The sequence below is a fragment of the Marmota marmota genome, unplaced genomic scaffold (genome assembly GCF_001458135.2).
Source record: "Marmota marmota marmota unplaced genomic scaffold, marMar, whole genome shotgun sequence".
Taxonomy (NCBI): Eukaryota; Metazoa; Chordata; class Mammalia; order Rodentia; family Sciuridae; genus Marmota; species Marmota marmota.
In genome coordinates this window covers 2,414,338-2,432,715 of record NW_025999924.1, presented here as the reverse complement: position 1 = coordinate 2,432,715, position 18,378 = coordinate 2,414,338, and the positions used below count along the sequence as shown (strand labels likewise).

Here is an 18,378-nt window from a genome sequence, read left to right as displayed (position 1 = left end):
GTCTTTCTCTGTCAAAAGCAGGTGTTTTGTTGTTGTTCTTGTTGTTGTTGTTCTGTTTGTTTTTTTCCAGTACTGGGGAGTGAACCCAGGGCCTTGTATATGCTAGGCAAGTGTTCTATCACTTAACCAAATTCTCAATAATAACTGCACTTTAATAACGATTTCAATGAAGAAACCATAAGAATTTCTACTAAAATAGACCAAGAGTTTACAAAAAAGTTTTGTGTAGCTTCTTTCTGTCTGGTTGCCTGCTATTCAACACAACAGCTAAAAGACCCATACCTTGCCTGTTGAGATGACTACTTCATAAAAGGAAGCTTGGCTTAATCTATAGTCTATGTTAATGTCTTTATGGACAAGTTATTAGCTCTTGTCTGAACAATGATCATTCCCTTCCCTAACAAAACTGATGAAATGTTGCATTGGCTATTATTGAAAACATTCCAATGGGGTATTGAAATAAATACTTTCTATACAGAGGATATAAACTGGTACAGTAATTCAGAGAATGGATTCTCAATATATAGCTCAAGCTTTTGTGTGCATTTCTGAGGTTATGCCAGAGTCACAAATAAAATTTAAGGCTATCATCCAAATAAAACTTATAACAAAAATAGAAATATTTATGAAGGAACAGAAGAATGATTATTAGTAAATTAACATTGCATTTATATGAGGAAATATTATTTGTTGTCAAAGAACATTTAATGACATTGGAAAATATTCATCAAGAGAAAAGAAAAGGATTTAAACCAAATACTCAAAATGTAAAGGGGAAAAACCAGGATATAAAACAGTAGGTCAATAATAATAAAAATTACTGTGCAAAGGAGAATGGGCTTAAAAAATGGCTAAAAAAGGCAACAAAATGTAGGTGGTTACAAAACTCTTAATGACTAAATGGCCTTTTTCTCCCCTCACAACTGTGTTTCTGTAGATCGGAATAAATAATCCTAACAATAGGCATTTTCCCTTGCTTTAGAATGCAATTATTTTTTATTCCACATCTTAAACACATTTGAAGCATCGTATAATTAGTATTGTTTAAGAGAAGATTTTGAGTAAAGAAAAAAATAATATGAAGTTTTTTAATAAGAAATGTAGACATATAAAATATCAAATCAGTTAAACAATATCAAATTTCCTAAATAAAATGGCAGACTGAGACATAAAAGAAATCTCACAAAGGACTTAAAATCAACATACTACAGGGCTGGGGTTATGGCTCAGTGGTAAAGTGCTTGCCTAGCATGTGTGAGGCACTGGGTTCGATCCTCAGCACCACATAAAAATAAATAAATAAAGGTACATTGTGTACATTTACAACTAAAATAAATAGATAGATAAAAAGCAGCATGCTATAGTGATGCAGCCACATCAATGTTTACAGTAGCTCAATTCACAATAGCTAAGCTATGGAACCAACCTAGGTGCCCTCCAACAGCTGAATGAATAAAGAAAATGTGGTTTATATATACATATTTTCAAAGTGAAATATTACTCAACCATAAAGAAGAATGAAATTATGGCAATTGCCAGTAAAGATGGATCTGGAGACTATGATGCTAAATGAAATAAGCCAAACCCAAAAAACCAAAGGCCAAACATTCTCTCTGATACGTAGATGCTAACACACAATAAGGGGCAGGAGAAAATAGAAGTTCATTGGATCAGACAAAGGGGAATGAAGGAAAGAGGGGGAATGGGATAGGAAAGACAGAAGAATAAACTGGACACAACTTTCCTATGTTCATATATGAATACATGACCAGTGTAATTCCACATCATGTACAACCACAGAATGAGAAGTTATATTCCATGCATATATAGTATGCCAAAATACATTCAACTGTCATGTATAACTAAAAAGAATAAATAAAAAAAAAAAAACAGCTTGGAAAAGACAGCACTTATGAATGGTTAATAAAGAGCACTTGGATGGAGAGATCAGAATTGAGCCCTGAGGTTTTTAGGATAAATGTAAAGATTCATTTGGGAAATTTGATTTAAAAATATCAAAAATTATGTTACAAGTTCAGGACAAGTAATTTTTTTCCAAAACCATAAGAGAGTAAATTGTTAACATAAGTTTCTGTTGACTTTGAATAATTTAGTATATATTTTCCGTGAAAAAGGATGTTTATATATAGTTACAATGTAACCCATAAAATCAGAAAATCAACATTGCTATTTTACTAGCATCTAATTCTTAAGTCCCATTTAAGTGTTACCATTTGTATTAATAACGTCCTTTTTAGTAAAAGGATCCAGTTAAAAATCAAGTGCTGCACTTGGTCTCAAGTTTTCAATCTGGAATAGTTCTTTGATTTCTTTGGCTTTCCTGACCTAGACAATTTTGAAAACACAAACTAGTTACTTAGTAGAGTGTCCTTCAAATTTGGATTGTGTTAATGTTTCCTCATGGTTAAAACTGAATGATGCAAGTTTGCCAGGAATTTCATAGATGTGATGACTCATAATTAGAATGTTAACTTTGATCATTTGATTAAGGAAAAATATTCCAGGCTTCTTCAAAGTAAAATTACATTTTACCTTTGTACATAATATTTTGTAGGCTACCACTTAGGCTATGTAAATATCCCTTTCCTTACCAAATTTTCAACCTAATCTACTTGTTGATATCAGCATAACTTCAGAGATTTCTATTTTTGCCAATAGGTTATAATCCATTGCTATAATTATTCATTTTGATGTTAAGTTTATCTTGTCAGATTTGTATGTTTATGATAGAATTAATATAACTTTTTCCAGATAGTAAGTTTTACATATTTAATTTGCCAAAAGGAATTCCTCTGCTAAATGGATGCAAAAGTACTACCCTCTCTGTTTTTAAGATTTATAATTACTTTCATTTTCAGCATATAGTAGGTGATTTGGAATAAAAAGTGGGGAGCTTCCTGATATAGTGTTTTTTATTTTTCTTTATTGTCAATGGATCTTTATTTTGCTTATTTATTTACTTACTATTTTATTTTTTAGTTGTAGTCGTACACAACACCTTTTATTCTATTCTATTTTTATGTGGTGCTGAGGATCGAATCCAGGGCCTCGCACATGCTAGGCAAGCACTCTACCTACTGCTCGGCCACAACCCCAGCCCTACTTTGCTTATTTATATGTGGAGATGAGAATCAAACTCAGTACCTCACACATATTAGGCAATCGCTCTACCGCTGAGCTACAACCCCAGCTCTGATGTAGTATGCTGATTAAAATCTTTCTGAGTTTCTAGCATACATAGAAATCATATTTGACAGGAGACAACTGGCCCAGTCTCTGGTTCTCTTAGTTATTCCAGGAACTGGGAAGAATCAATATTTTAGCATACTTTTAATTCATTCTGGATAAACCTATGATGAAGAAACAATTTGGTAGAATGTTATAATTTGTAGTCAAAATATCTTAACCAATGCAAAACATATGTTGCATTGGTTATACAAAAGAGAAAGATCAGGATGTTAAACAAAATCCACAGGTATTTAAGAAATTATGTAAGCTACACTAACTTAAAGGCAGGCTGTTATTAGCCATTGGTAGAAAATAAGGAAGAAATAAAATTTCAGACATACCCACACGTACATAAACCAAGATACACTACAATTTAAGTTAAATACCTATACTTATTCATTTATTTTACACAAAAGATTGAAAGAAAATATTTTATTTCATCAGAGATTTTCAATAGCTAAATGGAGCCCATATGCAAAAGAAAGACAATTTGTCCCAATTAATTGTACAGTATTATACTGATTTATACATATATTTTACGCCACCTAAAAATCTAGGCTGCATTATTTTCTATTAAATAAATCTTAGCTCAAATGTGGATTATAAATACAAACCTTCAGAATGAAATCACAATGTAACTTTTATATACTACTAATCTAGCAAGCTAGCCACTTGAACATCTTAAATTCCCTTAAGTATCATTCTTACCTGGAAATTAGATTGAAATACACAGCAGTCAACATTTTTATAATGTCCCTTAAGCATAGTTATCTGTTCTCCTGAGTAAACTGTATAAACAGCAATGGTGCTACCATATGGCACAAAAACAAATTCTGAACTGCAGCCGCAGGAGACAGTGAATTTCAATCCTTTTCTGCTGTCGTTACAAACTTTTCCATAATTCACCTGCAGGATGGATTAAAATCATAAAGTTAATTATTTCTTAAATCTAAATTAATAAGGACAATGAAGACTGGGAGAAATACTTTCTCCAAATACTATGACATAACATTATAACACTGTATAGAAAGAGCTCTTAAATTTAAAAATGCTTAATATTCTAAGAGAAATGAGGGCCAATGATATGAATGTATATTTCACATAAGAGGAATATAAATAGTGAAAAAAATCCATAAGGGCAAATGTTCACATTTTAGTCTTGACAAAAATAAAAAGGCAAATTAAGGCAAACTTGAAGAATTACACTATTTGGCAATTTGTTTTTTTCTTTTTGTGGTGCTGGGGACTGAACCCAGGACCTTGTGCATGCTAGGTAAGTTCTCTACCACTGAGCTACATCCTCAGACCCAGGTTTAGCAAAAATTTTAAGAAACAGACACACAATACTGGCACAAATGAGGTAAACATACTGATGACATTATAATTTGGTTTTCCTTTTAAAAAGTCAAGGGTTTATTATGCAACAAAATACAAAGATATTCTTTGTTTTTTGGGAGGGATGGGTTATATATAACCTTCTACTGTTTTCATTTTAAAAGAACTTAAATTGTGGTCAAACAAAAATAAAGAATTTGCTATCTCAATCATTTTAAGCATAGAGTTAATGGCATTAAATATATTCACATTGTTGGGCAACCATCCCCAATGTCCATCTCTAAAACTTTTCCCATCTTGCAAAACTACCTATTAAACAACAAAGATATGTTTACTCCTTGACCTAGTAATCGCTCCTGGGAATTTATCTTAAGGAAATAATTAAAAAGCAAAAAACAATATGGCCAAGGGAATTGAATGCAGCATTATCTAGAATGGTGAAATAACTGAGAATGATGTATATTACTAATATGATATTAACTCTACAGTTTATGTAAATCATAATTATGAAAACTATATAGGAAATAAGGATAAAGGCTAAATACATAAAACCACAGAACACAAATAGTATGTATAATTATAATTTCAGCTTTGTACAACCAATATGTATTTGCGATAAAAATTTAAATTCTGTTCTTGTACTCAAAAGGGGTAGTCTGCAAGCTCAGTGGCACAAGAATCACCTGAGCAGTTAGACTTTCAGTCTTCTAGGCCCCATCCCAACCTTACTGAAGAAGAATTTTCATTTTAACAAATTCCCCAGGTGCCTGAGATGCTTTGAGCTAAAGAAGTCTGACAGGTTCACTTTCTGCTGATAATTAAAACCAATATCTAATCATTTGGGAATTATGAGTATGCAGATCATCAAAATCTCCCTTCTTCGTCATGGGTAATAGGAAATTTAAATGGTAATTTACTCTTTTCTCTTTCTCTAAAGTTTGGGTAGAAGTGTGTATGCGTGTGTGTTGTGCATGTGTGCGCATGTACGTGCTTGTCTGTGTGAATATGTGTGTACATAAAAACAGAAATACTGAGGCTCAAATGGATACATGCTGATAAGCTGTGGATCTAACAGCTTATTGTCCATTTAGAATAACATCTAACGGAAGTGAGCATATGCATTTAGATACCCCAAGGCAGCAGTTATATAACTGGGTTAAACATTAAACTTATATTCAGCAGACTTGAGCTTTAAAATCCATCATTTTTTTGATCCCTTATCAGTAATGATTTAGCCTTTGAGTTTTATTCTTCTAATCAGTCAAGTGGAAATAACACAATTTACCACAGAGTTATTATGAAAAAGCAAGTGAAATAATGCATATGAGAGTACCTGAGGCATAAAAGTAGTCAGTAAGTGCCTGGACTTATTAACTCCTATACATGTTTTAAAAGTATAACATTCTCTCACTTGCATATTCACATTGTTGGGCAACCATGTGCAAAAATTTGTAGAATGATATGGAGACAAGATTTAAAAAACACTACTTCTCAACTAGTGAACACTGGAAAAATTATCAACTGTTAGACTACAATGGCTTTATTTATTTATGAGAATACCTAGTTACAAAACCTATACTCTTTCAATTATACCACATTTCTTCCCAAATTTTAATTGAAACTTGTTGAATAAGTTATGAATATAGAACCAGCTTATTAAATTTTGTCTTTGTCTTTAGGCCTTCCTACTCCAACTTATCCTTCACTTTAACATCACATTAATCCTTCTAAATCACTGCTGTGATCAAATCATCTGTGAACTCAAAAACTATCACTATCTTTTCAATGTCTATAGAATGAAGTTCAAATTACAGAGTAAGGAAGGGAGGGATCAACATTTATTAAGTGTTTACTATGTGTAATATATCGGGCTAGGTAATTATCTAAGATCCTCAATAAATATAAATGCTAACCATAAAGTAATGTGTGGTAAATGGCATGTTATAATATGAAAGTATCAAAGAAGGTTACTTTGGACTATGATGTCTAAAAGGTGATATTTAAGGCAGAATTGAAAAGATTTTGATAGATTTCGTAGATTTGGGATAGAAAATATGAATTCCTTTTGTTGCACCAAGAAAGAGATCCATCTATTTAATAAGGGAAAACCTAAAGCAATGTAGATTCTATCACAAGGCAGCTCATTTTATTGTCAAATAACTATCAGCATAATTAATAATAATCACAGATAGCATTTACTCAATGTCAATATTTGCTGTACCAGATAATGTGCTAAGTGTTTTACATGTATTATTTCACACAGTTTTCAAAACAATGCTATAAGATGGGTGGCATTATTATACAAAAAGAAAATTCTTAGAAAGGCTAAGTAACATGTCAAGATCTCTTGGCTAGAAAATGATAGAATCAGAAGTTGATCTAGACTACACCAATCAAAAACAACTGTGCCCTGTGCATTATTTTTCTTTGATTCCATGAAGTGATGATCATAGTACACTGTAATACAAGTGAGCATAAGGTATTTTGGGGGGCATTAAGCTCGAATAGAAGAGTTAAAGAGATGAATCTCTTGGGCTGGGGATGTGGCTTAAGTGGTAACACACTTGCCTAGCATGCGTGAGGCACTGGGTTCGATTCTCAGCACCACATAGAAACAAAATAAAGATATTGTGTTCACCTAAAACTAAAAAGTAAATATTAAAAAAAAAAAAAAAAGAGATGAATCTTAAAAGCTGAGAAGCAGCTAGAACAGGAAGGAGAAGGGGTATTCTAAAGCAAAGGAGTCCCTACAGCAGAATGTAAGGGTGAAAGAGCATGGTATATTTAAAGTGATTCAGTATGGCTAAAGACCAGGAAAAACGGGAAAGTGAAGCTATTGAGCTAGAAGGCACAGCTTATGAAGGCCTTGTACACAAAAGGTGAAGTCATTCAGTTTTAATAATCTGAAAACAGAGGTTTCACAGAAAGACTTCCTCTGGGAGATGAATTTAGGAATAGTTAGAAGGACATTAGAGTAATTAGAAAGACTAGCCCAGTAGTGAGACTGGAAAGAGAGACAGATATGGAAAAAAAAATATATATATAAAAGGAGGAGTAAAATTTGTGTTTGATTTAATAGCTGATCTACTGACAGGGAAGAATATTAGATGGGTTTCTAGTTTCCTGGTGTTATCAATCACAAGATGAATGATAATGCTAGTAACTAAAGCAAGAGAAATATCAGAAGGTCTACTTGGAATTTTTTCTCTAGTTTTGGCAAAAGCTGCTTCCCTGTGACCTTTCCCTGCAATACTTGTTCTAAACTCTATGGCAATGGTCTCCAGAGTGCAGTTCACAAATCTCAGGGAATGTGCAATATGATCCATTAAGGTGTGAAAAATTTCTATTTCTACTTCATTTTTATCCAAAAAATAAGAAATTAAGTTTTATCAAGTTTAATATATAGACATACTAGCATTTTAATATAATTTATAATTATATATACATTGGAAGTGTGTATTTACACTTTCTCTAAACTAAAAAGGGTACTACTAATAAGGCAAAAACACACAATAAAAATAGTTAATATTTATGATATATGCCTTTATTTGGCAGGTAGAATACTACTTTTTTGCATACTTCTGTTTTCCCCTTATCATTGCTCTTTTAGGCAGATGATATTCTCAATTTACAAAATGAGGACACTAAAACCCTGACAATAGTCTCAAACAAATTGCCTAACGTCCTCAATTACTAAGTAGTAGGACTAAAATTTGGTATTTGTTCTGATATCCCTTCAAAAACTTTAAGACAGCATGTTTCCACCTAGAGTTACTTTTTCTGAGATCAATGTTCCAAGTTTCTCTAAATGACCTCTATAGGTGAGTTTTTGGGCCCTGATCATCTGCTTTGATCAAGTACCTTTTAAAATGTATTGCTTAGTCCAAACACACTATTCTAGATGTGTACTTATTGGCAAAACCCCTGCAGTATACAAATATCATCTTCAAGGAGAGAAAAATGGAATACATCTGCATTAACAATGTAAATACATTCAGTAACATTTATATTTAATCACATTAAACACTGACACACATGCCAGGATACTTTTCTAGAATTATCTTGTCACTACTTGAATCAAAAGCCTTTAGTGGCTTTCCATCTTACCCAGAGAAAAACCTATGCTCTTATACAGGCCTCTAAGGCCTCAGGCGTCCTGTTCTTTTTTGTTCCTTTTTTCCTGTTATTCTTCCTCCACTGCAACAAAAGAGCCTCTTACCTATTCCCCGAGCTTCTCATGCATGATTTCACCTCAGACTTTGTTACTTTCTTTGTTCCTCTGCCTAGAATGCCCTCTATCCCATGTAACTGATGGGTTATTTCCTCTAGGTCAAATGTCACCTTCTCAGTGAGACCTACCCTGGTTGTCCTATGAAATATAGCAACTTCAACTTCCCAATATTTCCTATGCTCCTTTCCTTATTTTGCTTTTCTTCACGGTGCTCACACTATTTAAATAGTTTATCCATCTCTCCCATCATCTTCTCTCTGAGAATAGGCCTTTTCTGTTTTATCCACTACTATATAATACTGCCTGGCAAATAAGTTTTGTTTTTTTTTCTACTTATAAATGGAAGATTCTAACTTTTTTTTTCCTACTTACAAATCACAAGGCTTGGGTTTCTATGAAGAGAATCATAAAGTGGAGAGAGGAGTTGGGGGTGGCACTCAGAGATAAGAGCACATGCCCTTCATACATAAGGCCCCGAGTTTCATTCCCAGCATGGGGGATGAAAAGACTAGCAAATCCTGAAATATTCTAGACACACTTTTGATCTTTTAGTAGTTTTAGTATTAATAATCAAAGTGACACCTAGAGTATTTTAAAGAGAATTATTAGCTAGAAAGGATGAGTAAAGAAAGGACTATGAATAACACCTACACACATGCATTAAGGAGTCTAGATATAATAGGGATTATGTTAAGTGTAGAATTTAGAGTCAAACTGTTCCTTTCTAGGTATGCAAACCTAGGCAAGTTACATAACCATTATATGCATCATTTTCCTCAAGTGTAAATGGGTATTGTAACAGTTACTATCATTACAATATTGATACAATGTTAAATATATATTCCTGCATATGTATTAAATGCTAATTATTATTAGCACTATAAATCTGGCATATAAACTCAATGAAAGTATAAACTTTTCATAGTTTATTCTGAAAGGTATTAAACCATCAGCTTATCTGATAAGGACTATAACACATAAAAAACAAGTACTACAAATTAACTGCTACATGGGAATCTAGGACATACAAAACACATTTATTCCACTATTTTCTAGTATTAACTAAAGTACTATATATTCTGGTATAATACTCACTTTGAGTTTTATTTACAAGTCATTTATAGTATAAAACAGAAATATTTAACTTCATACCTTTTACTTTTACCAATAATTCTCAATCTTTTATTCTCCAACATACAAGAACAATACAGCACACTCCCATTAGGAGCAGTGTCACAGCAGAACAATAATTCTCTAAGTAGGCAGAGAATAGCAAGGGTTGGGTAAAGGTTGGTTTTCAGAATTTGAAAATTACGAGTTTGCATAGTGGGAAAATATATTTGTCTAAAAAGCAGCTATTATTCAAACTCAAGAAATGGAGGTAAATCTATAGAAAAATATAAAGTATATCTCACAGATCCATTTTTAATTTATATCCAAAAAGATACATAAAAATCTCTTACTAGTGTGTTTTCTCCATTGGAACTATTCCAGAGCCTCATTCGATTATCTGTACCAACAGTGAGGAGATGAAGCCCATCACTTGTAAAACATAAGCCATTAACTTTCCCATTATGAGCAGTGTTTGCTGCAATGAAAAATACAGTTCAGTTCTTTTCCTGTATTTGGCATATATTTAATGTGAAAGATAAAATTATTTAAACATATTAAGGAACACTATCTGAGTTACTTAAACTATATATAAATTGATTACATTTAAAATTAACTAACCCTTCAGATTATTTGAATATGACAGGCCATATGAATCAGAACAATAAAAATACAGGAAAATCAAAGGGAGAAAGATCTTGCCAAATATAATTATTTTCAGCAAGTAAACTATGCTATCAAATTCAACTAAATGCATAGCTTAACACTAAAACTTTAATCACCTTTCATCCCTCTTACATATTATTTTCATTTCTAATCAAAAAATCATTCATAGACTCTTAAAAATCATTAAAAAGAAAAGTTTAATGGAAACAGCTGGGCATGGTGGCACCCACCTGTAATTCCAGCTTGGAAGCTGAGGCAAGAGGACTGCAAGTTCAAAGCCAGCCTCAGAAACTTAGCAAGGGCCTAAAAGAGATTCTGTCTCAAAATAAAAAATAAAAATAAAACGAACTTGGATGTGGTTCAGTAGTTAAGAGCTGCCTCAGGGCTCAATCCTGCTACAAAAAATAAGAATAAAAAAGTTCAATAGAAAGAATAACTGATCATTTCAAATCAAAATTTATTACCACTTCCAAAATTACTTTGAGAAAGCACAATTCCTAATAGTCCGTTACCACAATGTTTTATGTACTTCATCCTACTATACTTCCAGTCCAGAATTAATTCTGAGTGAAAGTTTTTATATAGAGTTAAATTCTAATATAAAAATACAGTTGAGGGCTAAGCCTGTAGCTCAGAGGCAGAGCCCTTGTCTAGCATGTGTGAAGCACTGGGTTTGAGCCTTAGCACCACATAAAAATAAATAAAAGCATTCTGTCCAATTACAACTACAAAAAAAATTAAAAGAAAAAATATAGCTGAGATACATTGTCACAGGGATTGCAGCTGGCTCACATTTAATACAACCTCCAGTTTTATGTTGACACAATGGCACAAATACTACTGATTCTGTAATTTATTGTAGTTTCCTACTTGCCATTTAATTTGTATAGCTAGTCTCATTGCGGGGAAAAATCAGTAAAGCAAATTAATCTAGAAGAGCTTCTGTTTGAAAGTTTGGAGGCAAGAGAAAATGCCATAATTATTCTATTTTTGAGAAAGACAATGGACAACCATAATTTAGTTTAAGTAATTTAAAACGTGATTCATGGCAAATATCTTCCAAAAAAATCATAAAGTTTATGATATATATCATATATTTACCAACATATATTTATTATTTGGCTTCAATTTAAAACCTTAGTATAAAAATTACTATTATCTTATTTCTATATTATTATAATCTTAATTACCTGATTCAGCAGCTTGTGACTTTTTCCCATTATGCTGATCAAGATTAATCAAACATCCTGAAGCTCTCCTCACATCCCATAGTTTTACTCTACTGTCAGCACTGGAAAGAAATAAACGTTACTGAATACACGCAGCTAGAATAGTAATTGTACACCTCATGCACATTTCTAGCACTGACACATAGTTTTCATTATATTAACATGAATGTATTTGTACAATTGGATTGTTACTCTTTTGCCTTTTTAGCAAATAATCAATACATAATAGTAGCATGAAGATGAGAAACACAGCAAAAGAAAGGACAAAAATTGTGCTTTTATGCTGTTTTTAACTATAGGAGCATCTTCCCTACAAGGTCCTTGCAAGTTTGTTACTACATCTTTTCTATTATTGTTATTCAAATGCTACCTAGACAATAAAGCAGTTAACTAATTTCACTTTCAGAATCTATGTGGCATAAACTAGGTGATTTTCCTTTTTATATAAAACTTGAAAATAAGGTGAATAATGAGAACAATGTATTTTCATTTTTTTAGTTATATATAACACACTTTTTAGTTATATATAACACATTTTGACAAAATTATAAAAGCATGGAATATAATTTGTTCTAATTCAGTCCCCAGTACTGCCCTTTCCCTTCCCTCCCCTGCCTTCCCTTCCCTTTACTCTGCTGATCTTCCTGCTATTTACTTAAGAGTTCATTCCTTCCTTCCACCCTTCCTCTCTCCCTTCCTTTCAAAATATCCCTTCTAGCCAGAAAGGGGCACACCTAGAGGTTGGAACAGGAGGATTGTGAGTTCAAAGCCATCTTCAGCAAAGGCTAGGCGCTAAGCAATTCAGTGAGACCCCGATTATATAAAATACAAAATAGGGATGGGGTTGTGGCTCAGTGGACAGAGTGCCCCTGAGTTCAATCCCTAGTATGTGCCCTCCCTCCCCGCCCAAATCCCTTCATTTCTATTTTTACCTATTTCTCTCTGCTGGTACTTTCCTCCCATAATAATAAATATTCAATATTCTTCCCTTCAGCAAACAACCCATTAAATCTTTTGACCCTTTCACAGTCAAAAGTTTCTGCTTTCCTTTCCTATATTACACCTACCAAAGATGTACCTGTACTAAAGCAACTTTCCAAATGTCCTATGATCACTTATTTTCCCCTTGTTAGATTCTTAGCTCCAGAAAGTCTTAGTTACCTCTGTGGCCCTAGAATAATGTTTGGCACATGGTAGGTAGCCATCAAATGCTGGTAAGTTGAATCAATGAATAAATAGATGTTTTGTATTAGAGTTGAAATAATTCTAGGTTAAAGAAGATGAATAAAAATGCCACTATTAAATTAATATATAGTGTTGTACTTTTGTGTGCAAAAATGATACCACACAACTATTTCATTAGTAGTGCTAGTTGATTTAGATTACTATATAGTTTGTGTTTTCTCTATTCTAAAAGACAAATACCCTCAAGATGGTTAGTTAGGATTAGGATTACGATGCAAAAATTTCTTTACTGATATGAATTAAAAATCTGAAAAAGCATTTCATTTTTTAAGGGCTAATTAATGAGTACATATGCTAAATAAAATGTGTATCCTACATAAACATATTTTTAAAAATGCTTATTATTAATTACTAACATAAACACCAAAATCAAATAAGTTGCATTTTACCTTGCAGTAGCCAAGATATACTCATAACGTGGTGACCAGGAAACTGCCAAGATTTCCTGTCTGTGACCTACAAACATAACTATATGAAAAGTCTTATACAATATTCAAAAATCTAAAGATAAAGTGTCAATAATTGCCTGATTCTGAAGAAAGTAATCATAAATATTAAGAGTGAATGGATACTCTTATTAGTTTTCACATTTATAATGATCGATGTTTAAATGCTACATATTATTTAATATAAAAAGACTGGTTTTGCTTTGGAAAGAACAAAGCAAGTGAATCTTTTATTAAAAAAATACAGTTGTTAGCCTATATGTCAGTCAATTCATACAACTCAAGCTTAATTACTTAGTTCTATGATAAAAAGCCACACAATAAAACATAAGACAAACATTTTAAAGGAATACAAATATTTCCTAATTGCTCATAAAGTTGTAACAAAAAATATGTGATTGTAAGCAAGCAAGTGTATAAATTTTTTTCCAGAAAGCACAATTTTTTTCTAGGTTCACAGGGCAATTTCAACATTTTAGCTCACTATTATCACCTAAATGAATTATTCAAATCTGACATATTCACCTGCCAAGCTTACCTCAATAGAAATTCATAATAATATAAAAAATGCTAAACATCCCACCAAATTTTCTTGATACATTTAGTATCCTTTCCTCAGAGATGAATAAAAATGTACATTTCTGGATTATATTTCATGTTTTCATTGTTTAGAATTCAAATCTAATACTGACGAAAAAGGAGCAAAAAATTTCAGTCAATATACTTTTTTCAAAGAAGTTTAATTTTTTCTAAAATATTTTTGAAGAAAAAATACACTTAATTAAGAACAATGTATACTCATTAGATGAAACAATATTAGGCAATGCTAATGACACAAATTACTGACATAAGTTTCATCAGCAGTTTATTGTTTTAAATGTAGAAGTAACATAAGGTTTTGAGTTAGACCTATTTTCCCTATCCTTTGAGCTTCCCCTATGGCCACTTGTCAATAGTTCAGTTTTATAAGAATAATGCACAGAAGGATCCTTATTTCACTGTTGACTTTTAACAACTAGCACAAAATACATCACTCATATCACTTACAAAGAATACATTGTTAGTAATGTTTCTTTTTACTGAATGGTTTACTCAAAGTAATAGTTGTTTCAAATTAAAAAAAAAAAAAAATACCCTGCAGAATATGAGAACAGGATCCAGACTTTAAGTCACAAAGTTTTACTTTGGGTCCTCTAGTACCAACTGTAAAAACAAACAAAAAAATGGTTTAATATAATATTAATATAAATCATCATCAAAAGGAAACAACACATTAACAGGAATCATGACATTTTCACTGTATCCACGCATAGATATAAAAATGTATGCCAAATATACATTTCAAATCATCCCGAATGCTTGTAATTAGAAAAAATATTTTATAGTTATACTTTAGTAGAAAGAGAACTCTATTAGTGCATCACTTTAAAGTTTAAACTAATTACAGATTTGCAAGAAGCTGCAAAACTATTATAAAGAGGGCTGTGTACCCTTTACCCAGATTCCTCAAATCACTTAGTTGACTAAAGTACAATGTCAAAATCAGAAAATTTATCTGGAAATTTAAATGTGTGTGCATAATTCTATGCCATATTTCCCACATCAGATCATTTATTTTAATAGCTTAGTTTTTCCAAGTTAACGATATACTTCGAATTGTAACAGATTCACAGAAAATGTGGACAGAGACTGAACCTCAAAGACAAATTAGTGCCTAGCTCTTGTTTATAGATGAAGCATCTGAATGTCTAGAGGCAAAGAGACTTCTGTAGTTCCATAGAAATAACAGAATCATAGTAAACAGATATCCAACACTAGGAAACCTGTTTTTCTTCTATACATATGAAAATGTATAGCACGTGCTTTCATATAAATGGATTTAAAATTTTAATATCCTTGTTTTTTAATGTCAAATTGGAAAAGTTGCCAAATTTTGTTCATGTAAAATTTTTGAGCTGGGCATGGTGGCACATGCCTATAATCCCTGCAAGTTGGGAGGGTGAGACAGGAAGATCTCGAGTTTGAAACCAGCCTTAGCAACCCAGTGGGGCCCTTAGCAATTTAGTGAGACCCTGTCTCAAAACTGAAAAAAAAAAAAAAATTAGAAATGGCTGGAGATGTGGCTTAGTAGTAAAACACCCCGGGGCCCAATCTCCAGTATCAAAAAAATTAGGGAAAAAAAAAAAATCTTTGGGCTGGGACTATAGCTCAGTGGTAGAGCATTTGCCTTGCACATATGAGGCACTGGGTTCAATCCTTAGCACCATAAAAAAATAAATAAATAAAGGCATTATGTTCATATACAACTAAAAAAATAATCTGAGACTTTAATGATTTAAAATCAACTTTTTAAAATATTAATTTTTAGTTATAGGTGGACACAATATCTTTATTTTATTTTTATGTGGTGCTGAGGATCAAACCCACTGCCTCACGCATGCTAGGCAAGCACTCTACCTCTGAGCCACAACCGCAGCATCTTTTAAGAAACAAAAAAATGACCTTTTTTTTTTTTTTTGGTAGTACTGGGGATAGAACCTAGGAACATTCTAGCACTGAGCTGCAACCCCAGCCCTTTTTATTTTGAGACAGGGTCTTGCTAAGCTGCCAAGGCTGGCCTTGAATTTGTGATCCTCCTGCCTTAGCCTCCCTAGTTCTTGGGATTACAGTCATACAACACTGTGCCCATTCAGAAATAGGCTTTCTTAATCTTTGCATCTGGCCCTTAGCAAGTGCTTGACTTCACATTATCTATTGAACCGAACATAAATAGTAACATACTTAAAAAAAAAAACAAAACAAAAAACTGTGTGGCTGGGAACTGTGACACATGCCTATGATTTCAGCAACTCAGGAAGCTGAGGTAGACTGGCAAGTTTTAGGCCAGCCTGTGCAATTTAGGGAGGCCCTGTCTCAAAATATAAAAATAAAAAGGGCTGGGAATATACCTCAGTAGTACTATACCCCTAGGTTCAATCCCCAATAGTGCAAGGGGGAAAAAAAAAAGAACTGTCATCATCTGGGTTAAAATGTCTATCACAGCTAAGTAGATAAAAAAGGGAGAAAACTAAGTATGTTAAAAGACAAAAGAACATACATACAAACCTGCTACCAAACAGTGCTTGGTCGCAACTGGAGACATATGATGACTATAAACTGTTTCTTCAAAATTAAATACATCTGCAGTCTGATAAAAAAAAAAAAAGACATTTAAAAAGTGTAAGTTATAATGATAAAATCTAAGGAACAGGGATGGGGTTGTAGCTCAGTGGTGGAGCGCTTGTCTTGCATGTATGAGGCATTGGGTTCAATCCTCAGCACCATATACAAATAAATAATAAAAAAAAGGCATTGTGTTCATTTAAAACTAAAAAAACAATTTTTCAAAAATCAAAGGAACAAATTTTCTTTTTTCCACATTTTAGCAATTTTTAAACTGACTATTAGCAATTTATTTAGCTTAAACATACAATAAATCCCAGAAATTAAGAAAAGACAGCTATCTGGCTCACCATCTTCCTCTCTACTCACTCTAAGGACTTTCGGTATCCACATGGATGACCTTGCCAACCATCTGCCTTTCAGTACCCTATGGCCTTAGCCACCTCAGGACATGCTGTTCTATAATTTCTCCTCCTCTGAAATCATTTATTTCAGTTATCCATGACAATAATCACTTTGAATTTTTTCCTTAACTCTTAAGACATTTTAATTAACACTAGGACTCTTATCAGCAGTTCATCCTGTCCCCTTGTTTTCCTTTCCAGCTTGGATTCCAAAGTGTAACACGTCATCCTACCAGTATCTTCCATTCTTTGCTGTTAGCTTTCCATTTGTCAAGATGCCTCTGAATAATTCCAAATGTCAACCTTTTCTGAACTTACATCCAAGGTAATCCTAAAAGGGGTTGACAAACATTTTCTGTAAAGGATAAGACAGTAAAAATTTTAGGCTTTGAGGACCATATAGTTATCTGGGCCATAGTAATGGTAAAGCCTCTACAGACAACTAATGGGAATGTTTGTGTTCCAGTAATATTTTATTTATAAAAAGAGGCCACTAGTAAGACTTGCTACAGTCACAGACTTGGCCAATCCCTGTTCTACCTTGGAAAGATGAAGAATATCTTATAGTTAGCAAACTGGTTATCACTATATAAGATCATTCATTTCAACAGGACTTTCAATCATGACTGCAAGTCCTACTAGTCACTATTTCAGTAGTATTCACCATAATATTCTGCAGCTATTTCAAACTTGATTCACTCCCCACTCATTCACTGCAGGTGATCTGATTTTTCAATTCAAATAGAAAATAGGAGCCACTCAATCAGAATTCCTTTAATGGCTTACCAACAAAACTACAAAACAATAAACCTGCTTCTAATTACCCTTTTTCCTTTTCACTCTTATTATGCAAAAATGATTCCTCTCCATTCCAAAAGTTAATTTCCCTACTTCTGTTCAGACCCTCTTCAGCAGACAGAAATCTCACTCTACAGATTACCTCCCAGGTAGGTATGAATTCTCTCCTTACTGGCTCACTCCAAATAGCACTGAAAGTTCAAATCTCTTATTTTCCCATTTCCCCAAGATAAAAAAAAAAAAAAAATTAAAACCCCAAATACCTTTCACCTTATATTCCCCTTAGTCTTCTTTCCTCCTCTGCAACATCTAAACTTTGGCTATCTTTAATTCCTTACATTTTATGTACTTCTCAATTCACTGAAATCTTATTTTCAATAGTGGAAGTTTCACTACTGTATTCACACTATTCTTCCAATATCATGGGTTATAGGTAGACACAATATCTTTATTTTATTTTACCTAATTTGTCTGCAACATTCAACACAACTGACTACTCCACA

At 32.8% G+C, this 18,378-nt stretch overlaps 1 protein-coding gene across 4 annotated transcripts in view; it reads right to left on the bottom strand.

Moving 5' to 3' along the window:
* Positions 1-18,378, bottom strand: part of Ercc8 (ERCC excision repair 8, CSA ubiquitin ligase complex subunit) — a 48,656-nt gene that overhangs the window by 6,437 nt on the left and 23,841 nt on the right. For all 4 annotated transcript variants that reach the window (XM_015497279.2, XM_048800007.1, XM_048800008.1 and 1 more), the window contains 6 exons: positions 16,617-16,698; positions 14,646-14,714; positions 13,455-13,521; positions 11,782-11,882; positions 10,279-10,403; positions 3,958-4,155 (listed from right to left, as the gene is read on the bottom strand). In XM_015497279.2, the coding sequence (XP_015352765.1) occupies positions 3,958-4,155; positions 10,279-10,403; positions 11,782-11,882; positions 13,455-13,521; positions 14,646-14,714; positions 16,617-16,698 (642 nt within the window). The remainder of the gene's footprint in view (positions 1-3,957; positions 4,156-10,278; positions 10,404-11,781; positions 11,883-13,454; positions 13,522-14,645; positions 14,715-16,616; positions 16,699-18,378) is intronic.